This window comes from Electrophorus electricus, chromosome 10 (genome assembly GCF_013358815.1).
Source record: "Electrophorus electricus isolate fEleEle1 chromosome 10, fEleEle1.pri, whole genome shotgun sequence".
Lineage (NCBI taxonomy): Eukaryota > Metazoa > Chordata > Actinopteri > Gymnotiformes > Gymnotidae > Electrophorus > Electrophorus electricus.
The window spans coordinates 2,285,895-2,310,837 of NC_049544.1; the positions used below are offsets into that span (position 1 = coordinate 2,285,895).

A 24,943-nucleotide genomic window follows, 5' to 3' on the forward strand; every position below is an offset into this window, starting at 1 on the left:
GAGAACACAGGAATACCGGAACTTGTCTGACTGAAGGTTGACGTCTCCGAGACATTAAGTGAAGTTCCATCAGAATTTAAGAGATTAAGGAGGATGTGCAGATCTTGCCTGAAGTTTCATAGAGATTCAGGCAGAGGAGAATACAAAAAACAACTTCAGTGATTATATTAAGGTGACAGATATGAAGCACTAAATCTGGGTCAGAAGCAAATCTGTGCTACCATCCTGTCCAGTTTCTTCTGGAATATGAAAAAAGAAAAAAAAAGAAAAAAAAAAGCAAAAAAAAAAAAAAAAGCATAGATCAAGTTCATATAGGAGTAAAGCATCTAGAAGGAAATGTGGAAGGCACGTAGCCGAAAGAGAATAGCAGAAAGATATAAATAAGAAAGACAAATGCTTAGATTAGCTTGGAAAAGGAGAGATCATTTCTCAGCTGGTAAAAAATTGTCAATCAATAACTGCTGGTTTTTATTTAAAAAAAAAAAAAAAGTTAAATTACATAACTAGGCCACAAAAGATGTACTAACCATAGCATCTCTGAACCTTGTAACAGCTACACGCTTAATATATAAGGGTAAGCCCTGCCCACAATTTTAAGGAACTCCGAAAGCAGTCTATACTCAACACCTGTGACAACTAATTAACAACTCTGTTATCAGAAAACCATGAATATGTGGAATTTACCAACCAACTAAAATATATCAAAACCAATGAAAGAGTAAAAACAAAGCCTTAGCAAACAAACAAAAAATCCAAAGTCTCTAGTGATTAATTCAGCTCAATGTCGTAAATGTAATTACTTCTATTAAGCTTCTCCAGACAAAATATAGGTTGGCACCTTCTTGAGAATGCAAGACAACTTAAATGTCACATAAGTCATTCATTTAATTTTACATTTAAATGATTCATTTTAATTTTATATAGCATTTTAGTACAACATGTAGGCTTTATTACAACAATAAATAAAGAATAAAACACATTTGTATACATTTATCTAGCTAGGTGTGCATCACTCAAGGATGTTTTGAGCTGCAGGTGATGTGTTTTAAAGCCTAATGACAAGTTAATGAAGTCATTTCTTGTTTTGCAAGGGCTTAAGAAAGAATTAAAAAGGTGCAGGGGATTGTTCTGTAATCTATATTGATTTGTTTATAAGATGTTATATGTGGCTTTTTCATGAACTGTTAAACTTTATTCTACAAAATTCCATGTATTCAGAAGTTTTCTCTATCTATAAACAGCACTTGGGTAAAATGAGAATTGAAAACTTGTTGCTATGTTTGTGTGTGTCTTCACTTTGGGTAAGCTTTTATTTTTAGAAGCTTGAAGTTTAATTTCAACTTGCTTTATATATAAGATTAGGAATCATTGAAAACATTTTTGCTAGGGTTAATGTATAATATAATTTATAATAAGTTATTTATTCTAGTTGAAAATCTTTACTTCAGAGCACATCTCCCCCAGTTGACTTGACTCATAAGGGTTTTGTATTGTGATGAATAATATAGAATTAATTTTATATACATCATTAGCCAGTATTAAAAATGAAATGTGTGGTGCATGTGGTACCCATGACTTTTATATTACAAACCACTGCTCTAATTCTTTGCCCCCCTCTTCCCTCTAGGGTCAGTCGCCCCTGGCACGTAAGATGAGGTTTTAATTTTTGTTTAAATCAGCTCTGTATATAAATGTTTATGCCTCTTATAAATGTTGATGACTTGTGATCTCAAAACTTGGGATAATGGTGCTCATTTGCCTAGTGGTTGTAGTTCGGTTATGGTTCTGTTCCATCACACACAAGGCACTGCTACCAAACTTTGAGAGCAACATGTGACTTAACAGACTTCCTCAGTGTTCTAGTGACATTTCTTACACATTTCCAGAGATGGTTAATATAAAGGGTCGCCTAGCAGATGAGCATATGTCTAAACGCTCGAACTCTAGCTTATCAACCTTGCTGAGTGACCACAAAAATGTCTTTCCATAGCTACCAAATCTGTGTCTACAAACTTATGAATGACTGGATGGTCTGATGCACCTCCAGGTAGATGACTTTGTTGGTTGTGATTTTTAAAAACTCATTGAATTTTTCTTGCTCTTCTAGCGCCACCTAACGTTGCCATAGTCTATGTAAAGGCTCGGACAGAGACTGAGCTGATGCTGGAATGGAATAAAGTGAACAATTCCAGCTACATACTCAGATACAGTAATGGAACAGAGACTCCACTCACTGTATCAATGGATGGGTTTACAGTGACCTATACAGTCTCGTCTCTCTCACCTGGAACTAAATACACTTTCTCTTTGTACACTGTGTTTAAAGGACTAAAGAGCAGTGGATTCAATTTTGCTGCAGTTACTAGTAAGGTGTAGATTTTTTTGGATTGTAATATCATGCAAGAAATGGCAAAAATGTTGCATTTTTAAAAAATTCTTTCCTCTACAGGCCCTCCTAATGTTGCCAGTGTTTCTGTGAGGGCACGAACTGAGACAGCAATAACATTCGAGTGGAGTAAAGCGGGCAACAATGCATACATGTATATATTGCGAAACAGCAACAAGACGGAGGCATACACTCCTACGTACTGGGGAGGATCTGTAGCATCACAGACAGTATCCTCTCTTTCTCCTGGAACCAAGTACAACTTCACCCTCTACACCATATTTGGAGGAGAGAGGAGTAGTGGTTATAGCTTCTCCGCCGTCACCAGTAAGACAAGTGGCATGCAGTGGACATTAATGGGGCGTGACTGTCAGATTGAAAAGCCTTCAAGTGTGTAAATGACCTTCTTCTTCTTCTCCCCCCCACCACCTGTGTTTTAGTGCCTGTTAATGTTCCTAGAGTTAATGTTTCCCAGCGGTTTGAAAATGAGTTGGTACTGGCTTGGGCAAAAGTGAACAGCAGTAATGTCGGCTACGTTCTGAGACATCGTGATGGCACTGAGATTCTAATTATGGGATCACAGCCAGGTTCTGTGGTGACTCATAACGTCTCATCCCTCTCCCCTGGTACCAAATACAGCTTCACACTCTATACAGTATTTGAAGGGACAAGGAGCAGAGGACTAAATTTCTCTTCATACACAGGTTTAATGAAATTGATTGATTACATATTCAAGCAGACTTCATAATCAAAGCTTTAGGGTTATTTTATCTTTTAATTCTAATGGGTTTTGCATCCTCAGAAGTAAACAACTGTTTCTCTCCCCCCCCCCCCCCCCCTTCTTTTTAAACCAGCCTTTTTGACTGTGACTGGTCTGTATTGTGAGTACGTGGCCGGGGGAACTGCTCTGGTTGTGGTTTGGGATACTCCTTCTGGAATATGGACAGGGGTGGAGGTGGAGGTCAAAGGAAGGAGCCCTCAGTACCCAAATGGTACGAGGCTTGAAGTTTATGATCTTCGGCCTGCCCGTTGGTATGACGTGACACTGAGGTTGTGCTCGGGTGATGTGAGAAGTGATCCGGTCTCAATCAGCTGTCAGACTGATCCAAGAGGTGAGGTTGGCACTATGGGTTTAGAAGTGGTAATCATGGTTTAAAATTGGCATACTTTTAATAATGATGTAAACAACGGCTTCAGGTTATTTACTATTGGTCAATGCAGTAGATTCAGGTCAGTTCTCCAACTGTCTTTAGTCTTAAACACTTAACTACATTTTGCACATATTAATGCAGTCTGCTTCTTGTCGATGAATGAATTGATGAGATGGATTCAGGCAAGATTTACAAAGATAATTTCTATACAGCTATAAATGAAGAATTGTTGCCATCAGTTCTAGAGGTTTTTTAATTCATGAATAGGTCTTGCTTTTGTCCTTTTAAAATTAACCTGATTCCCTGACAGCAGATATGCCCATGCTAAGTAACTAGATCTGAAGTTTTTGTTTATTGCTTGTTTTTTGATATGCAAGTAATCATCACTGTTTACATTTGCAGTTAGAAAACATTCATGTATATTCATGCTTATTGGTGCAGATCAGGCAAAAGGTATAGTTACCAACATGGAGCTTGTATATGGATTGTTTTTACATAAGGCAAATGTCCAGTTGTGCATGTAAACTGTATTGGGTATGGATCTGAGGGATCACACAATCTGATTTGGGTTCAAAATTAGTAGCACAGCCAGAGATGCCATTTTTAAAACCTCACAGACTACAAATCTGGGTTGGGTTCAAAAGGAAAAAACGTCAAAAATGCCTTTCCCCCCATTTTCCTCAGGAGTGATAGCAGGAGCAACACTGGCAGGGCTCTTCATTGTTCTTCTGGTATGTCTTGGAGTTTGTGTGAATCACAGAGGATCTGTCCTTAAGAGGTTAGCACTCGTCTCTGTCTATGAATAATCTAAAACTTGCCTATCAGTGTGACAGGAACATGTGTGGCTTAATAAACCATATTTTAATGTGTGCAATTACTTTATTATTGACTGCTGGCTTTTGACTGTTGGCGTGCATTAACTTTTGTAGAGAAACCCGGACAGGTTTTAAGGCCAATCCCACACCAGTTCAAGGCCTGGAAGGAGGTGTGTGTAAAACTCCTACCTGTGCAAAAGCATCAGTTCTGAAGAAACACCGTACAAGAGGGTCAATGCAGCAAAAAAGTGTTAAGACCTTACAGGAAAACCCTTACAGGACTCCAAGATGACACTTATCAGAATTCCTGACCATGTTTCAGGGAGACCTTAAAGCATATGAAGAAGAGATAAAGGGGGGGGGGGGTGGATTTGGATTTGAGGCATGTTATTTCTCTGGGGGGGAACTATCCAATATTAAAATGGAAAGAACAGATGGTTATAGGAAAAACATGAAAAATGCAAACCATATTCTGGAAAAAAGAGGGTTTTAATATTTGTACTGAAATCATTTGTTGGTTCTGTTGATTTAGAGTATGCCATTTAAAGTAAGATAAGTACCCTAGTTACTAGGTTTTACATGTTTTATCAGACATATTTAAAGACTCTACACTTAAGTATTAAATTTATTGTACTGGCTTGTTTTTCAATAAAACACTTTTTAAATTAACCTTTAACTTAAGCTTAGTCTGATTGAAGTTAATTCTGATGTCTGTGACCACCTGCTCACACAGTACTATGCCTATGTAGAAGTCCAGAACAAATTTTGCAATGGATTCTCTTATTTGAAACTGTAAATCTGTTAATTCTCAACATAAGGAACTGTTCTCACAATAATATAAATGTTGGAACAGCTGTATACTACATCTTACTAACTATTTTTATATCAGCTGTACAGCCTATAGTCAAGCTATTGTGGCTGGAACATGCTTTTGAAATGGCACTTTATGAATGCTGTCATAGTTAGGACATATTACCTTTAGCAAAGGGCATTAAAAAAAATAAATAAATGCAGTCCTTTTGACTTTTCAGAAGACAGCTATGCTAAACATAACAATCACAATGGCTACATATTCAATAAGGTTTTGTGGCAGACTGAACCTTTTTAAGATTTCAAAACACTGATTTGCAGATACATAAATGCTCATATGCTGACATCTCTATGTTTACACCCTTAAACCCTGTACCTCCTCTTGTCTTCATACTGCTGCTGCCTTCCTGCTCCTAAAATATAATCTGGCTGCAGTGATGCATAACTAAGGTAAAGCTCCCCAACGTTAAGGCAGCCCACATTACAGCTAAGGTATGAAATCCACTTATTCATCCCTATGGAGTACAATTCCAGCATGTGTCCTGGTGCAGCTGATGTGATGTGCAGGATGCTGGTGGGTGACCTCACCTCATTCCCTCCATCTTTCACTCCCTCACCTGACTCTTCCCTCTGTTTTAACAGCAGCCTCCTGATAAGATGGCACACAGCATGTAAAATAATGTAATACTAAACTTAGTAAATGATTCATTATGATGTCCTTGTGTGTAAAATCTGTTGTATACTTACACCACTGCTACTATTTGAAAACAGTAAAAAATTAATAACCCTCAATAATGTTTGTCCCTATGTCTTTTGATTATGGCTATATTTGATTATGTATTTAGGTTATCTAATCCAATGTCGGGTCCTTACTGACCTCAAGTTCAAAACTGGTCAAAGGTAACTTCAGTGTACCGAACCTCACGCTCTAACGTAGACAAAGCCAAGGTTGTGATTGGCGGACATTCAAACATAAGAAGTGACGGGGTTCAGAGTCCGAGAATGTAGTTGGTCTAATTTGCCTGCAAAACCCAATACCGTCGGTGTTTCAAAATAAAAGTATAAAATGTACATTTTTTTTTCCCCCGCCATAATAATTTTTGCGTGGGACAAACGCAACTTTTTCCAATATTGTTGGGGGACCCCTCTCCTCAGTGTCCTACGCTAAGATGTACAGCTATTTTCTCTATCTTTAGTTGACGTTAATCTTTTTAAGTCGAGCTAGAAAAACTTATCACAGGAAAATGCCACAGTCATGTGATTATGTTGCTCACGTGATTTGTTTTTCATCCGCTCCTCTTTCTGTATTTCACAAAACTAGTTATCGAGCTAGTTAGTATTTGGTTTATGTTGCATGAAACACAGGCCTTGTGCGGTATGGGCGAGGAATATTATTTAGAGTTAACTGAAAACCCTGTTCAGTTCGAAAATGCATCGAGTGTCAACAATGTGTTTTTCGACGAGGCTAATAAACAGGTAACCTATGGAGGCTATCTTAGCTATTTGGCTAACTTAGCTAGTTAGCTTTCTGTTACATAGAATGACATGACAACCTTTTTTCCCGTAACTTAACCGGCTAACTATCAGCAGTCACAGAGCGATCTGATGGCATTCCTTAACGTCGAAGGTGTCTGGTTTCGTGGAGTTTTTGATCTGATTTTGTTGAGGGATTTCATATTTCTGGTATATTCTGTCACTTTAAAGTGTCCGCGGCTTCTTATCGTAGTTAGGATAACAAACCACTGCAGTAACTTGTACTTACTGAGTACAAGCAACTAATTTAATCAGAAAATTAACTTTTCCCTTGGTTTTTGTCCCCATTTAAATAGTTCGGGTGCATGTTGTTCTCGACTTTTTTATTTTAGCGTTTCACTACTTTTATCAATGATCACTCATTCATCTTGTTCTTGAAAGTTGGCTCATGGGCAAATTGGTTAGCTCACGTACTTCAACTTATAAATGTCACCAAAATCTTTTGATAAATTCGTCATGAATCAGGGTTAAGTTCTTTATTGTAGAGGCTGCAGTGCCTAAATTAGTAACTATATGCTGTTAAAACTGCACCATTACTACCGTTATACATATAAACATTAAACATATATACACCACTACCATTATACATATATAGGTTATTATGAATGGCACCCCACTGCTCTTTGGATATGTGTGATGAACCATGTCAACACAGTGACCAAACCATGGGTGTGGATGTTTATATCTGGAATTTACACCTGTCAAAATGACTTCTCGATTGAGAGACCTGTAACCCCAAAAATACCCAATGCCCTATGGACAGAAACTTGGTCTAAAACTGTCCATTTTTTGGAAGATGGCTGACACAGAATTTGCATGGCAACAGATGTAGTTTCTAACTTTAAATCTAAAAGGTGTTTCTAATAAATAAAATGAGTGGAAAATGTTTTATTTTGAACGCTAATGAAAAGCTCACAAACATGCACCTAGTGAGAAACAGCATCAGTAAAACAGGGGAAACAGTGTATCTTTTAATTGTGAATTTTCATATGGTCATGTAGGTGTTTGCTGTGCGATCTGGAGGTGCCACTGGAGTTGTTGTCAAGGGCCCAGATGACAAGAGCTCAGTTGCTTTCAGGTAGCAATCATCATTTATGTACATAGGACCGTTACAGTCCCTCTCACTGTCTGTGGGGTTTTTTGCTCATATTTGTACTTTTCACATTTCAGTGTTTTATGTTCATGGTGCTGATGAGATTTGCATCTTGCAGTGTTCTGTATGTCCTCTCTCTGTTTTCTGTGAATGGTGAGTCATGATACTTTGCAGATTGTGCTCTCTTTGGCAACTATCATAGGGGTTTTCTTCCAGTTCTAATAATATTTTTTGACACATTTTGCAGTAGTTTTCTTTGGATGACCTGGTTATCACAAATTGCCTCCAGTAACTTTTCATTTTTTATACTGTTGATTTTGCAGTGGTTACTCTTAAAAATCTCATCTTGTTTTTTTCAAAATCTTTTTTCATCATAATTTATTCTCCATTTTATTTAATCTTGGTTTGTACTTTTTTACCTCGAAAATTACTCATGATGTGTTTACCAATGCCTATTAACAATTTTACACATTTACAGTTAAGCGTATATGCGTTGATTATATATTTGTCCAAATATTTATTCTCAGGTGAAATTGGATTTTTTAAATACAAAAAATGACATTGTTTCAACATGATTTTAGGTGTTGATTGAAATTGTAATTCAGTATTGCTGGTTTTGCATTCATAAGTCGTTTTACTCACTGTGCCTGTACCTTGCATATATTGAGTACATAGAATTTACATTGGTAGCCTATGTAGCACTGGTAGCCTATAAATATAGCTATAAAATAGAGCTACCTAATAAAGTAATTGCTCAGCAATTGGCAGATATTTCACTGTTTGGGTGGACAATAATCAGAGAAATTCCTGAATGGGACATTAAATATTTATATTTATGTATAAATATAAGGGGACATATAATTCTTTAGATGAGGGGTATAATATAGTATAGATACAGGTTTTTGTATGTTCAAACGGCAATAACAAGAATGACCTGTAGGTGGCAATGGTGTATCATATATGGGTGTAGTTTTCAAACTTAAGATGTGTATGATGTGATCTTATCTAAAGGAATCTCCATTCAGAAACATCATGACGATAAATTGTCCTAGTAATCATATTTCTGATACATCTATGTAGTCATTAAATAGGATCAACTACAGAGTGCATGCTAGAGACAGTCTGTGTGTTTCCTTCTGCAGTGAAATGTTTAAGCACTAAAGCTTTCCAACAGCAGAGGCAAGTGTCTGGCCCTACACAGTCTTACCTTTGCTGAAGTGCTCAAATAAACCATTGGCAGCTGAAGCTGTCATGGATGTGCATTTTGCCATCCCTAGGCTGCTGAGTTCCTGCCCATACTCCCCTACCACAGCTATTCTAGCAGAATTCCATAGTCTACTTTGTTGGGCATAGCAGTTTCAGGGTACTCAGAAGTGTGTTTTCAGATGTAGCAATGCTCTTAAACTTTCCTGACTGACCCGAGTCTATAGCTCACTGGTGGACCCAAGAAAGTCAGGTCCTGGCGGGTAGGCCACCAGCCAGCCTGTCTAATCAGATTGACACAGTGTGCACCACAGTGTGTGCAGAGGACTCACGGCTGCTGACTCCAAAGTGTTGCTAGTGCAACTTTCCTGCCATGTTTGAGTCACCATCATAAGTCTGCCCATGTAAGTGAGACATGGGTAAGTGAACTTCAGCAACACAGCAACCTGTTGTCTGGTCTGTTGTATCAGACACCCTCTACAGCCAAACAGACTCCTTGTGTAGATCATGGAAGATGGTACACTCTGCTGTTCAGCACCAGAAAATCCTGAGTACCATTAACAAAGACAATGAAAACTGAGCAATATGAAGAGGCCTAGTTTCAACTGCGATGCCTCGAATTACTGTGTTGGCTGCAATTTCCACAGTACTAACAATGCTCCTTTAGCAAGGTCTTGTTACCTCCTGCTGATTTCCCCAGGTGCTGGGTATCTGGGCATTGGTTGGATTCAGTTGATGTCCTTCCAATGTCATGTAGTGGTGGTGGGCTTGGGAGTTTTGGTGTGAATTTGTCACTGACAATTTTCCAATTTCTGAAGCCTGTACTAATGAAAGCAGAGTTAGCTCTTTGTCTAAAAGAGGACTGGTTTGATGCAGTAATGACACAATAGCCCTTGTGCTGTCATTTGAAGTCTGAGGACACACTTACCAGACTATGCGTCATCGTGTTAGGCCGTCAGATGGTGTCAGTGACCAATCGTTGCTTGTACTCAGTGCATTGCTTTAATTGGTCCATATCAGAGATGTTTTGGCCAATTTTGTATGTTGAATGTGCACTGGGTGCTGGCTGTGAGGGACTTTTTCTAATTGGTTATTCAGTCTAAATTTGACTCCAAATGATGTAGATATGAACTGCCTAAGGGGATTTGTCACACTGTGGCTTGATCTACTGAGGCATTGTGCTAGGCTAATATTATATTTTGTTACTCAGCATGTAATTTTGTTGTGCTAACTATCTAGAGAACAGGTGCAACTTTATAGAATGAAAGAGCCCAAGAAGAGGTGGGAGTCACTCAGAGCTCAGTATAATAGTTATAAGAAGTCTGCACATTTGACAAGTAACAGTTTCATTTTGAGTTGTCTTTTGCACAGTCACAGAACATGCATACATGCAGTTCATCAACTGTAGCCTGTTTGGTGTGTTTAAGTGTAAATACACACAAGGCAATGAGGCATGATAGCGATCTTACAGAAGGTGATGATCAGTCACTGGCTGCTGGCATTAGTTCTTCAGTTGGCATTAGTTCTTCAGTTTCAAATTGCCTTACTTTGTTTTGATGCACTGAAAAATGATCATGAAAGTACAGAATGCTCTGACCCTGCTAGAAACTTGCTTAATATGTTCTCAGTGTAATTTTTTACAATTAATTCTTAATTAATTTCTTAATCTCAAAGTCTTAGTTTCCAAAATGATTGGAGCCGCCATTTTACATGCAGTAAAAACAAGAATATAAATACATAGGATAAGTTAGTCTTAAATATTATAGAAATATTACTGTTACATTATAAATTATATTATGAGAACCCAGTATAATAGGTATAATACATACATATTTACATTTCGCTATTGCTTTTATGCAATGCAACTTACAATTCTTGAACAACCGAGGATTAAAGGACTTGCTCAGGGGAAACTTGGCAATGGCTGGGCTTGAACTGGCAACCTTCTGATTTGTTAGTCAAGCTGCCTCACACCAATATGGTTGCTACATTGAGGCTCATGATTCACCCGTGATGTACAAGGGCAAATACATGTAAATACCTGTTATTCTATTGAGTAGTAGAAGGAATGAAAACTGTCTGACACATTTGGTTTATTCTGCAAAAATAAACCAGGTCTTACTGGCTAATTGCTAGAGATCAGCCACCATTGTGGAACATGATACGAAGTGTGTCACACTCATACTGAGCTCTAATGTTTGTGGGGTTTGTGGGGGGGGAGGGGGGTGGTATACAGTAGACCAAACCACTGTGAGTTATATGAAAGAGGGGATGCAATCTTCCTAAACTTAAAAAATAAATTGTTTTCCAAGTACAGTTTGTAGTTTCTTTCTAGCCACCCATCTATACAGGGGAGCATTCTTGATCATGTTGACTAGTGCACCTTCACTCTACTCTCAGCGACTGAACAGTTTAGATCCTTGAAATGGATCACTGGCCTTTCTGTGGCTGCCCTTACTGAGTCCACGTCCCTTGCTGAGTTCACTTTTTGCTCTGGAGATGTGTTTTTAGGGGCAGCCTTGTCTAGGCAGAGCCTGGGTTGTATGATGCAGCTTCTTTTTATTATCTCCTTAGAATGCACTTTGTTAATTTTCAAAGCTTTTCTTTAGATTTAAAGACTAGCCAATGGTACTGGAGTTTAGTTTTTTACAACTGTGAATAGGTGAACTTTGAAAGTTATTTAAAGATTCACAGATTGAGACCAATTGTAAATCATTTTTGGCCTTGTTGGGGCAATATTTTTCATTTGGTCTTTTGTCACAGAATATTTCCCAGCATAAAACCACTGTCCAATAATAATTTGGACTGCTGGTCTTTTACAAAAAATGTGACACAGCACAAATGATCGTGTCATTTGGTGTCCAGACAACTCTGATGACGTTTACACTGTATCTGCAAGAAACTTTATCTGTAGACATGCAGTAGAATTTCTGTTTTTCCATTAGGCATTTCAGGCATATATAAAGAAGTGGAATCTGGAGCAGGTGGCAATATTCTTGTCTAACTTTACTTAATTCCTGGTTATTTTATTTATTAATGTTATTGTGTGTAAGGTGTTTGTAAATGTCAGAAATAAAATATGGCTTTCCATGCATTTGCTTTTATATGCCTGAACGTTCTTAATAAAAGCTACTGGAATATGCAGAGCATTCTTACACATGTATTTTTTTAAAAAAGCTAAAAGCTGACAAATATCAGTAATTTACCTCTTGGTCTGATCTTGGAAGCTCTGATGTTGATGCCTTGATGGAACTGAGGCTAGGGCTAAAAGGGAAAGAAATCCTATTATTGAAATGTAAAGTTTGAGAAAGCTTTATAATTTCAATTTGCTTTACACAGAATGGAAGACAAAGGTGAGGTGAAGTGCATCAAGTTTTCATTAGGGAACAAAATCTTAGCTGTTCAGCGGAATCTAAAATCAGTGGTAAGTATTTAATAAAAGCTGTGCTATTGTATATATGACAAACTGTCAATATCTAAAGAGTTCTAATTATATTTGCATTTTTTTTTAGGACTTTATTACCTTTATCCCTGATTTTCCCCATTTGGAATTCTCCCATGAATGCAAGGTATATCCAGAGACACACAGTGTTGTGAATGCAGAAATACAAAATATGTCATTTGGACACTTATTTGTTTGCTCCAGCAGACTAAAAACGCTAGTGTTTTGGGCTTCTGCTGGACCAACTGGAATGAAATTGTTTTCGTCACTGACCAAGGGATAGAATTTTACCAGGTACAGTGACACCACATTTAGCCAGGAGTTGTATGTAGAATATGAACAGAGCGAGTGTCCAGAGCCGATCTAGGTTATCTCCCACACCAGTGATGATGGTCTCTGTTGCTTTGCAAGCTGTGCTTTTATTGGTAAACACAACCTGTTAATAATGTGAATTTCTTTGTTCAGGTGCTGCATGATAAACGGACACTGAAGATGTTGAAGAGTCAGAGCATTAATGTCAACTGGTACATATATTGCCCAGAGCCTGCAGTCCTTCTGCTCTCCACTACTGTGCAAGGCAATGTTTTGCAGCCATTTGCTTTCAAAGTGAGTTGCATGTTTTTTAGTGGTAGAAAATTCCAGTACAGTTTCTAATTTAATTAAGACTTTCTACATTTCACTGAAATCTGTTCATCTTCATAGTTATTTATTCATTTACTAATTCCTATGTTAACATATGTTCTTTTTATTAATCTAGTTAATATAGTTTCATTGACTTTGAGAGACATTGCTGAAAATAAGGCTATAGTCTCAGTGTATACTTCCTGTAAAGAATATGAATTAGAAGAATTAAAGAGCTGAGAGATGATTTGTAATTGAGAATCGTCAAAATACAATTAACTGCAGTGTTGGGTATTTTTTTTAGGAAACTGCTGTTATGATCTTAACATTGTACAATAGAGTATTAAGCAGAGTATTAAGCACAATTCATAAAAAAACTAACAATGGCATGTAGCTTCAAGGTATTTCAGAGTTAATAGTACATGTATTTAGCAAAAGTATTTCAAATGTTTAACAGCAGCATACTTAAAATATTCACTTAAAACATATAGCTATTGACATTCAGAAATATCAAAACACAATGAACATTCATACTGCTCTACTGTGTGTACAAGAACCTCCCTTCTGTCCTTCTGTTTTGTTCAGCTGTCTGGAGAAACCATTTTTAAGTAGCGTAATATGCATTTTATTTTAGTATTAGTGCCTAGACATTCTAATGCTAAATCAGTAAGGCACCACTTACTGCTGATTTTCATGTCACAGGTCTTTCTCTTTTGCATTTCAGTTGCTATGCTTGTGTTTCGGGTACATTTAGTCTCTGCTGTTGTCTCTGATTGTTGCCCCTCCCCTGTGTTCTCTTCCTGTGGCTTGTTACCCTGCTTATTTTTTAATGCCTTTGTCCATTGTAAAGGTTATCATGTGTTTTCCCTTGTTTTCCTCATTAAATTGTAAAAAAATTACAACTATTGTTATAACATTCTTAGCTACTTAATTGCCTCATGTTTTTATTATGAATTATTATTACAAATCTTTGTTGTTTCCCAGTTTTTTATCCAGGTTTTGTTTTATTTTGAACTCTTTTGTTATAGTCAGTACAACAGATACTGTAGAAAAGTCATTGTTATGTTTTCATATTGGTACTTTTGACATCCCTGGCATAGTCCTATATGCAATAATATCTGTAGAACATTCAAGTGCATCGTGTCTTTTGTCTGGTGTTCTTTAGAATGGGACAATGTCAAAAATGCCGAAGTTTGAGATTGAGCTGCCGATGGTTCCCAAGCCAGCAAAGCTTAACCTCTCTGAACGGGACATAGCGGTAGCCACCATGTAAGTATGATGCTTGTAGAGTGTTTGTTTTTTAATTTTGTAAGCACTTTTATTAATGCCAAATCAAGTTTTTACAATAAGCAATAAAAAGCTCAAAAAATTCTGGTGTGCTGCAAAAGGCAATCAAAGTTGTAGTCTAAAGTGAAATTTTACTGTGACAGACCACAGTGGCATTTGTTCATGCTCATTGCTTGCTTGCCTTTTGTATTATCTAGTTATGGCCAGCTTTATGTAGTGTACCTAAAACATCACTCCAGAACCACCAACAGCTCAGGAGCAGAAGTAGTTCTATACCACTTGCCTAGGTAAGTTGTAGGAGTGGCCCTCAATCTTTAAATCCATTTATTTGAATGTGAATACGAAGTATTCAAAATACTTCGAATACAATAAACAAATTTGTATTACAAAGTTTACAAATTTGTGTTATCCATTAGTCTTTATTATTGTGTTTATTTTTCATTAGAAATTTGAACTAAATGGGGCACCTTTGAATTCAGGCCCTTGCCTGGTGTTTGCAAATTCATCTGTATTTTGAAGATGGTTTTACTTGCCTCAGATGGTTTTACTAACTTCAGAAGGTTAAATTGGCACTCTGGCTGCTATTCCAGAGTGCTGGCTCTGGTTTGGTGGTCAGATCTTGTGTTTACCTACTGGCAGAACTGGGTTTGAATCCTGGGTAGGGTAGCTGCCGTTAGCCTTCGTTGCACTTGTTGATATTGAGTGCAATTAGCTGACCAGATATTACATGTTACATGTGAGAAATCTGGTGTAATCCAGGATTTGCTGATTCTGTGTAGTGTTCATATAGTGCTTTTACATCACATTATTTGGTTCTGCATAACAAATCGAGTGAAACAGATCTTGGTACATAAAGCTTCAAAGCTGAAAACTGACTTATAGAGATATTTTGACTATATTTTCCCAAGATGGATTTATTCCAACTTCTTTGAAACCTTTTATGGGAAACACAAGTAGAAGTCCCATTTTCTTATTTAAATGAAATCACTTCTTGCTCCATAGAGAGGGCTCCTGTAAGAAGACTCATGTGTTAAAATTGAACACCACAGGCAAATTTGCTCTAAATGTTGTGGATAACCTGGTAGTGGTGCACCATCAGAGCTCACAGGTGAGTTTTAACCCTTCTGTCACTGGTCTCTCTCCAGAAAAGTGATTTATGTAATAGACATGTGCATGTGCTATTCATGTCACAGACATGTGCAAGCTTATTAGTCCAAAATTACAACTTGAGAATACATGTGTGAGCGTTAATTATCCCTTAATAAGTGCCAAGTGTAGGTTATGTCAAGACTGTGACAATGAGTGTCACATGCAAAAATTGTGCTCCCTGTGAATGTTTTATGTCGCATGGTACAAATAATAGATGACTGAAGTTTTGTTCAGACATGCGCTTTTGTTAAAGTATTTGTTTCACTGAAGCCCCCTTAGATTTAATCATAGCTGATCCTTCATGGTGTATCTTTTTGATCAGCATGGATGAATAAACCTCTACTATTTCAGACCTCCATTATTTTTGACATCAAGTTAAAGGAGCCAGACTGTGCCGTGAATGTTCACCAACCTGTGCTTCCAGCAAGGTCCATCCACCCTTATAAAATCCCTCTCACAGGTGCGTTCTGAAACTAGGGAGTAAATATTCATGACAGATTTATATTGCTTACTTTGAAAGTGTGTTGAATAATTTCCATTTAATTGAATGATTTGATGTACTTACCTTGTCTTCTGCATTGACTGTTGTCTCCAGTATCTGTTCACACAGCATTTCAAAGTGCACATTCATGGTCTCTTTTGCCACTTCTATCGTCAGAAACAGGAGAGTGAGCAGGTCTTACTGGCATCTTCTTAGTAAATAGGTTCCCATATCACCTAACCTTTATCTTTCTTCCATAGGACCTACAGCTGCTGCCAGTCAGGCTTCAGTGCCTTGTGAGCTCTGTATCCTTGTCATTAGCCTGAGGCTGATTGGCTTGTCCAACATCAGTGTGTTCAGATCATCTTGTGTGTTGCATTTGTGCTATTTTAGAATAAGACTAGTGTGGGCTAGGCACCCATAGCTGTTGTAAGGTTTAACTCTATTATGGCAACATGTGTGTACTAACCTTTTTTGTTTAATTGGAACATCTATTGAAAAATCTTAAAATTACATTTTCACATAAATATGATAGTCAACCCAGTAATGTCAGCTTACTTGACAAAACTTAAAATCTAATCAAAGAAATCATGTTGGTTTAAGGATTAATGCACTAAAGAAAATATTAACATCCTTTTTCAGTCAAAAATGTTTTCTGCTGATGAGCACTTTGCTATGTAACATAATGACATGTATGCTTTTGCGAAAATCAGTGAACTATCACTTTAATATTGTGAAAATGTTCTTCTGGACCTAATCAAATGATGAAAGGAAAACGTGATTGCATTATGTATAGTTTCCTGCACTTTTGTGGTGTTTCTCCCTTAACACTCACTTAGACTCATCAACTTGGAGCGTCTTTCAGCCAGATATCATTATCAGTGCAAGTGAAGGTAAGAAGAAAGTGTACGGCTAATTTGTCACAAGGATATTCTGTATGTGAATCTGTGTTGGTTTTACAGAGTATTTTCCTGTATTCATCTTAGTTCTGTTCTTACCACTCTGTACCTGTTAGGTTATCTCTGGTACCTTCAGGTGAAACTCCAGCCAACAGTGAACCTTCTGCAAGACAAAGGCAAACTAATGGAGTTTTTGCTGCGCAGACGTGACTGCAAAATGGTCATCCTGTCTGTCTGCTCACAAAGTACGCAATTCAAATGTCCATGATGCCAGATATTATAGGTTATATTCAAATGGCAAATACTGATTTGAAGTTTTCCTTTTATGATTATTGTTTTCAGGATCAGTTCTCAGTGTCCAAATTCTAAACTCAATGATCATGGAGGCAAACTTGTGCCTCAGTAGTTTCAGTTTGAGACCGATGTCATCTCTGAGCCTGGAGTGACCAAAATGTTCTGTGTGCAGATGGCTTGACTTCCATTTAGACATAATGAAAAGGTTAATCGCTCTCCTAAAGATATTTAATCTTATAGTATGTATACAAAGACCTTTGCCTAAGATGCTCAGGATGTTTATGTATGGCTCAGGCCTGAGTGAATTGCCTTATTCCTTTTCCTTCTACTTTTTCAAAGTGCTTGTGGGTGGAGATGACAAAGGAAACTTGCCTGTGGTGGCCACTGTATTTGACAAGCTTAACCGAGTGTACAAGGAGTACCTGGAGGCAGAGCAGGCGTATAGTGTGGTAATGCGTTATGCCATCTTAACTTTACACTCACATCTCCAAGATATTCATTTCCAGCAAAAGTATGAAGATAAAACTCATGAATTGTAGAAAAATCCAAAATTAGCTCATATGAGAAATGTTTAGTATAACATTTATTCTTAGTGGCACTGAGATTGTGGCAATCATGCTAAATATAGTTTTTGGTTTGTGATATTGTTTCTGTTTTAGGCCATGGAGTCAGGGTCCAGTCGCTTCAGCAATTCATACAAAAGGCCAATTCGAACGCAAGCAGTCATTGACCAGTCAGATATGTACACTCATGTCCTCTCGGAATTTACTGAGAAGAAGGTGATTCACTTTAGGATTGTCTTCATATGTTTATCATATTTTCCACAATCTATCTTAATCACCCACATCTGGGACCACCCCCTTATGTGCAATATTCTTATAGACCCAGTGAAGCTTGTAGTGTTGTTACTCACCAGTGATGAGTGGGTTTTATCAGTACTTTCTCCAGCATTGATAAGTTGTCTTACATTGCTTTCATATACCTTCATAAGGTTGTTTTTTTGTTTGTTTTCTGAACCTCCTAGGCAGGCTGCCTAGAAGAGACACTTTCAGTCTGTGTGTTTTTCTTTCTGGCTAGTCTGTCAGTTATTCTAACTTAATGGCTAGTAATGTGGGATGTTCTTGATGATGATAATGGTGATGATGATTGTTCCAAATTCACTAGTGTAAGATTTGCAAACATGATGTGCTATTAGTAAGTTAACAGAAATATTTATTAGCTATCTAGCTGTGTAACATGAAAGATCAGTCATATTTTAACATATTGTCACACCTAAAATCCCAATTAGTTAACTAGCAAATAAAGATGCAGACTCAAGAATTAGTAACCGGTACAAAAGAGTAGCTGTTCACATTCTTTATTGCAAGTTAACGATAACATGCATTTGAGGCACCCTCTGGAGAATGTCTGAGCGGTATAAATGAGTTTAATTTTTAACCACTTTTCCAAGGGTGATTATATAACCCGTGGGGGGGGGGGGGGGGGGGTTGGGACTGGGAACTGAAGGTATATATTCTTATAATTAACCAAATTTTCCACATGGTTATTTTTATATGGGTATTTTAAATTGAAATTTTAAGATTCTTTTATTTAATATAAAATTTATATTCACATGCTCATAAACAAGAGAACCAAGGGACTCACATTTGTTAGCTGTGGCTATAACTGTCCGCTACAAAGTGAACTAATGTTTTGGCACAGTGCAGCAGATACAGTGTTAAGCTAGCAGGGCACTGAGAACTGAAGCAGTTTTCTCAGCAGTAAGATACACAAGACAAATCAAATCCTTCACAGATTTCCATGCGTTTCAGATATTGAACTGTTATACTTGCGTGGAAAATGCCCTGCCATAATTGTTTGTCTGGTAAAACAAGGCTTGCCTAGTTGTTTAAATGCTCAAACGTGACTGCTTCCCAAGTATTCTACATATTCTACATATCCACTCTTTCCTATTCTCACTCCATATCACATGGTTTTATTATCTTACTACAATAACCATGTCAGCAGTTTCTATTTGCAATTGTTCCTTTTCTGGTAACTAAATTATTTATTCACTGATCATTAGGCCTTATTTGAGGATTTGAACCCATTTTTGTAACCGTTCCTTCTGCTAGACCACTAAATTATAAAATAGTTTTCAAACAGTAACACTACACCTTCATTAATACCCAAGAGCTGTATGTTCCCACTATATTTTATCTTTAGTATTCAGCCCATGTGAAAGAAAAACCCATTAAAGAAAAGGGGAGGTTAAATGTTTTCATTCTAGCCAATACTAAATTCTATTTATGATCAATTTAAACAGCTGATGAATTATATGGTGTCTGTTATCTTGGTTGGAATAAAAAAACAGTATCCAGACTGTTTATTTATAGTGAAGACAGGTTATCCTTGTAAAACCAGCATCCAGCCTCCTTTTATTTGTAGTGAAGATAGTTTAGCCTTGTTGCAGGGCACAGAGCTAGCTCAGTCAAGGCAGTATACCTGCAGAATCTTTTGCAACCACACATACCAAGCAAAGGGAGTTGATGGATCCATTCAAAACACACTAGAATACTTCAGTGTGTAGCATATAGTATGTGTATCTGACCTTTTCTTTTTCAGTGCCAGTGTGCTTTACTCAAACTGTTTGTTGCTTTTCATAATTATACATCATTATACTAGAACAAAAATGTAGTACAGTGGAAATAATTAATATATGACTACTTCCTTTGAACAGGATGTGTCACACAAGTTCATCATTGCAGTTCTCATGGAATACATTCGTTCCCTCAACCAGTTCCAAATCACAGTTCAGGTACAACCCCATTCGTGCATATTAAAGAACTACAGATCCAGTCTCCTCAATTGTTGATCCTCAATTACTGAGCAAAAAGTTTGGACAACACTTATTTCATTGTTATTCACTTATTTCAAATGTTCTCAAATGATCACCATTATTATCTTATATAATTTAAATATGATTATATATGAGCAGAGTGAAAGCAACTTCTTTTAATTCTGTATAACTACAGTCTCTTTTTTCTGCCAAGCAGACCTTTTCTAGTTGCTTCCAGTAATGTCCATTTTTGCTTCTTACCTTGAGCACTTGTGTGGCTCCATTATCTATGGAGCTTAATGCTGACACATTTCCTTCTATTCAACAGCACTACTTGTATGAGCTTGTTATCAAAACTCTGGTTCAGCACAATCTCTTCTACATGCTTCACCAGTTTCTTCAGTATCATGTGCTGAGTGACTCCAAGCCACTGGTGAGTTTCATTTAGCTATGATTTCTATTTATGGCAACAATGACATCAGTCTCTAAGGACTGTGTTGAAAGCCAAACTGACAGGAAACTGAACCTGAATTATTTGATTAGCTGCTGTGTTCACTCGACTCTTTATGCTCATTTAAGTTTTGGAACTACCAATATGGACATTGTGTAAAAGGGTTTGTCTAGATGGTTTTGAGCAACAGTTACTAAAGTAAAATGAATAATCCTTACGCTAGTATGGTGTTTGATATCTTTATTTATTTATTTTTTAATATCTTTTCTATATGCTTGCAACCTACCATGCGGGTAAAGGGGTATACTTTACTTTTCTACTGAACCATGTTACTTTTAAGACTAGCACACTATAGAATCAGTGTTTGTTCAAAAGACAATATTAGAAAATATTCTAATATGTAACCATTTCTAATGATAAAGAATCAGCTCACTGCATTATTTTCTATTCTTTAGGCCTGTCTGTTACTGTCACTAGAGAGCACATATCCTCCAGCGCACCAGCTCTCTCTGGATATGCTGAAGGTAAGACAAATTCAATTGCTATTAGCAGGGCAGTTTTTCTTTTCATCTGTTTTAATAGGAACATATTAATGTATAATATCAATTGTAAAGATACCCGTTTAAAAATATGTTTGTGTGTGTTTGTCTGTGTACACATGCATGTGTGTAACAGAGGCTCTCCACAGCTAACGATGAGATTGTGGAGGTGCTCCTGTCGAAACAACAAGTCCTTGGGGCTCTTCGGTTTGTCCGCAGTGTTGGCGGCCATGACAACGTCTCTGCACGCAAGTTCCTGGATGCTGCACGTCAGACCAATGATGCCATGCTATTCTATACAATCTTTCGCTTCTTTGAGCAAAGAAATCTGCGATTACGTGCCAATCCAGCTTTCAACCCAGGTATACAGCAAGCCTTACCAGTGTCCCAACGTTCTACATTATTAAGTTGCTCTAGTAAATTTTGATTTTTTTTTTCTTGTCTGGCTTCCTGGTTGTCTGATTCTGTTTCCCTCTCCCAGGTGAACACTGTGAGGAGCATGTTGCTTACTTTAAAGAAGTGTTTGGAGAACAGTCACTGATGAAACCTGCAACTATATGAACAAATCTTCTGGTCAGGGTGCCATTAACAAATGAGTACGCTGAATTGAACATTTTGACCTAAAGATTTAGTCATAAGTCAGCAAAATTACTTTAACAACACTTTAACAGCAGTGGTCTTCTGTTGTACTCCTATGGTGGATAACTACAACCAACTTCTTTAAATACACAGTCTGAAGGAGACATTCAGCATTAGAGATTCAGTTTTGTGCCTTTGCCTGAAATATGCATGCACTCACTGCCACTGTAGTGACCTGTGGTTGATGAGTTCATTGTTAAGGTAAAGAAGTATTTTAAATCCTTTTTCCCATTGCACAATTTTGGCAATAAACTTAAGTTTGTATAACCATTTGAAAGGCTAAAGGATAATGGATAAAACTATTACTATTACTGCATATTGTAATAGTGATGTATCTTCTGAAAAGATTGTAAAAAAGTGACATTTCTGGAGAAAGAAGAGTCATCACACCATGACCTTTCTCAAAATGGGGCTGAATTCCTACACTTCATAGATCATGTGAATATGGTTTGTGAAATGAACTAGAAAACAGCGCACACAGTTTTGCTTTAACAAACAATGCATTGTGCATTCCTAATTTCCAGTGTTCAGGGGTAATTTGGGAGCATAGTTGAAATATCAGGGGGAAATGCTTGTCATAAGAAAATGCTCCACTTTATTGTTGTCCTGCACAGACATCTGGTCATTGGTGGGAAAAGGTGTTTAATTTGATGGTTTGTATATTTTGTAAAGTTTAAGGGTCTATAAAATGTTCAGAAATAATGTTAACACTTTTTTGACAGTTTGTCACACGGTGCTTAATGATGTATAAAGCATTGTGCTTAATGACATGATTTACATGCAAGATTAAGTAGTGGTACTTTTAATTATTACATCTGTCATAGTTGTCATACAAGCTACTGTTCTTGTTCATTATAGGCTGATAATTGCACCTTGCATTTGCGATGCATTTAAAACAGTTAATCTATTGACATTGGCTTGAGACTGGCTACAACATCTAAAAAATCAAATTTATGATTCTTAATTAAATTAATTGAATTGATCTATTATGTGCTTTCAAAATGTACCTAATACTATTTTGTGTGTGTGTATATATAATAAATGTAAATATTATGGCATATAATCTGTTCATATCCAATAATACTCTCACACTGTGCAGTCAAGGACAGCAAACAAGTACATGAATGTTTCTCAGTGAAACTGAATAAATGCAAGTGCAGACGTGTCAAGTCAGATTGTGTAAGATAAATTATTAGCAAATACCATGTTCATATTCACTGGAGCCATCCTGCACTCATGGGAAGGAATGCAGAGATATGAAGCAAATGACAGCCTTGACAAATGAAAAAACATTTATTAAAAGTAGCTACAGTTAGTTGTTTTTAGATCTGATATGATTCACAGCTGCAATTTTACAGGTTTCTCTAGAATACAAATGAAAAATCTTTGTGGTTACATCACACTGGTGTAGCAATAGCATTAGTCTCTCTGCGAAGGATATCGAGTAGCAAAACAAATACTAGCAAAACATGAAATGCATCTATTAAAAAGTCACAGTAAATGAACACCTACTGAAATGGGGTGGTGGTGGCAACATTATCCACAAGGCCAGGGTGAGTGCAGGCTTTCCATCTAAGCAAAAGCACTCCCAATACAACAAATCATACTGACACACACTGGTGAAAGTGGAAATAGGGGAACACCTATATGGAAAGTTGACAGTCACAGCAGCCCTTTGCCATCTAACTTGTATAAAAATGTAATTTGCAATTAGTAAACTTAGTAAAATTAAAATAATTCTAGTAAGCTTTACATAATTTTGAGTGATTTTTAAACAACTTTTATGTAAACATTGAGACAACTGACAAACTTGCAATCTCTCTACCTATGTAATTTACTAAGATATTGCTGAGTATTGATCAGTGTCTGACATTTAATTTAGTTTTCCATTTGGTTTTGGTATTTTAGTTTTAAACAAAGTGCATTATCTGTACCTCAAAGTGTACCTCTCCCATTGTCTCTTATATCCAAGGGGCTGGACAGCTGTTTAACCTAGATACCCTAATTGGGTTGCTGTAGGTAGGAAGACGCCGTCAGAGTTTTGGCTGGGGGAAAAGTCCTCTTGGTATTCTGGATTGTCCAGACTGGCACCAGTGGACTTGAGCGTATTCCGCAAGTTGCCTAGGAACTGCTCTGGTTTATTGCTGCCAGATGGTCCAATATATTCTCCCTTTGGAATGGTGTTCTCATAGTTTTGGTTCACCAAATCATGGTGTCTGATTACGTTCTGGTTCACCAAATCACTGTGTGTGATCACGTTCTGGTTTACATACTCTGTGAATTAAAGGGATCATTATGAACTATGGAAAAACTTATGTATTCTGATGAAAATGACAGATTAAGCTGATAACTAAAATGTGGACTTTGTCATTGGACAGCAGTAGTACCTGGGGGCAGATGGTCCAGAAAGCAGTCTATTGGATCAGTGATGTAGCGCAGAGGCACTCTGTTCTCAGACATTTGTATGCAGCCCTGAATGAAAGGAGAAGGAGGGTTCACGTGATCGCATGCTGTTATTTCAGTAACCTGCCTAAGGTGACATCAGCATCATAGAGGAACTTTAAAGCACAAAACTTGGAGTCTGAAGTCTGGAGTATGATGGTAATAGTGGTTTTGATCCAGATGTATGTAGTCATATTCAAATCCTAACATTACCCATGACTACATAAAGCAAAATTAATTTTAGATCAGTGACTACATCAGCAAAAAGTAATTATTAAATCACTGTACATACAGATGAATTGTGATGCTGTGATTGTGGTGTTTGTAGGTTGCTAAGGACAAGTTTAGATGGCAGCAGGTACTCCTCAGCATCAACCACATCCTCCATATCCTCTAAACCAAGCAGGTTGCGGTAGAACTGAGTATCCAGTGTGGGATTGGACAGATGCATCTGTTCATCTCCCTGCAGAAACATTTATCCAGGTATTCATTTTAATCTTGGATTTTTAAATTTAAGTTGTAAATGAACAAATACAAAACAATATAGATTGATAGGTAATTTTTTTTCTAACAATTCAGGGTCAGCAAATATTAAGGAAAAAAAACCCATCCATTACAACTATGTGGATTTAATTAGCATGTACACAATCATGAGTGTGAGTTTCACCTGGATGATCAGGTAACGAGATGGATCTCTAGCCATTCTGGAGAACTCTGTGATGAGCTCGCGAAAGTGAGGTCTGCTGTCAGCATTGATCATCCAACCTAAAGTGTTTTTAAAATGTGCGTTATATTTTTTAGCAAGCTGTCAATTATAAGCCTTAAATGTATGTCTACATCCAAGGATGTGCATATTGACATGTGATTAAATACATTTCTCTCAGTAAAGC

The 24,943-nt window shown here is 37.2% G+C and overlaps 2 protein-coding genes and 1 long non-coding RNA gene across 4 annotated transcripts in view; 1 reads left to right on the top strand and 2 right to left on the bottom strand.

Annotated features, from left to right (window-relative positions):
* Nucleotides 1–3,118: 3,118 nt before the first annotated feature.
* LOC113587951 lies at nucleotides 3,119–6,028 on the bottom strand. Its single transcript, XR_003411806.2, has 4 exons — nucleotides 5,910–6,028; nucleotides 5,751–5,811; nucleotides 4,542–4,680; nucleotides 3,119–3,510 (listed from the first exon to the last, which is right to left on the bottom strand). It is a non-coding gene; the product is annotated as an uncharacterized LOC113587951 (long non-coding RNA).
* Nucleotides 6,029–6,433: 405 nt separating this feature from the next.
* Nucleotides 6,434–22,784, top strand: rmc1 (regulator of MON1-CCZ1). Of its 2 annotated transcripts, none has more exons than XM_027026918.2 (20): nucleotides 6,434–6,638; nucleotides 7,697–7,773; nucleotides 12,331–12,415; nucleotides 12,504–12,560; nucleotides 12,638–12,727; nucleotides 12,899–13,039; nucleotides 14,220–14,323; nucleotides 14,539–14,628; nucleotides 15,344–15,449; nucleotides 15,842–15,950; nucleotides 16,232–16,276; nucleotides 16,811–16,864; nucleotides 16,987–17,115; nucleotides 17,504–17,613; nucleotides 17,824–17,943; nucleotides 19,884–19,961; nucleotides 20,311–20,415; nucleotides 20,889–20,957; nucleotides 21,109–21,334; nucleotides 21,454–22,784. In XM_027026918.2, the coding sequence occupies exons 1-20, from the start codon at nucleotides 6,510–6,512 to the stop codon at nucleotides 21,531–21,533; spliced, it is 2,004 nt and encodes a 667-aa protein (XP_026882719.2). In that variant the 5' UTR covers nucleotides 6,434–6,509; the 3' UTR covers nucleotides 21,534–22,784. The 2 variants fall into 2 exon arrangements, with proteins under 2 accessions (XP_026882719.2, XP_026882720.2); XM_027026919.2 differs by having other exon boundaries at nucleotides 12,641–12,727.
* An 814-nt stretch (nucleotides 22,785–23,598) lies between these two features.
* LOC113587946 (epidermal growth factor receptor-like) overlaps nucleotides 23,599–24,943 on the bottom strand; it is a 28,253-nt gene continuing 26,908 nt past the window's right edge. Inside the window, exons 23-26 of the mRNA XM_035530704.1 lie at nucleotides 24,721–24,818; nucleotides 24,346–24,516; nucleotides 23,999–24,083; nucleotides 23,599–23,885 (exon numbers count right to left, since the gene is read on the bottom strand). Of these exons, the coding sequence (XP_035386597.1) occupies nucleotides 23,599–23,885; nucleotides 23,999–24,083; nucleotides 24,346–24,516; nucleotides 24,721–24,818 (641 nt within the window). The remainder of the gene's footprint in view (nucleotides 23,886–23,998; nucleotides 24,084–24,345; nucleotides 24,517–24,720; nucleotides 24,819–24,943) is intronic.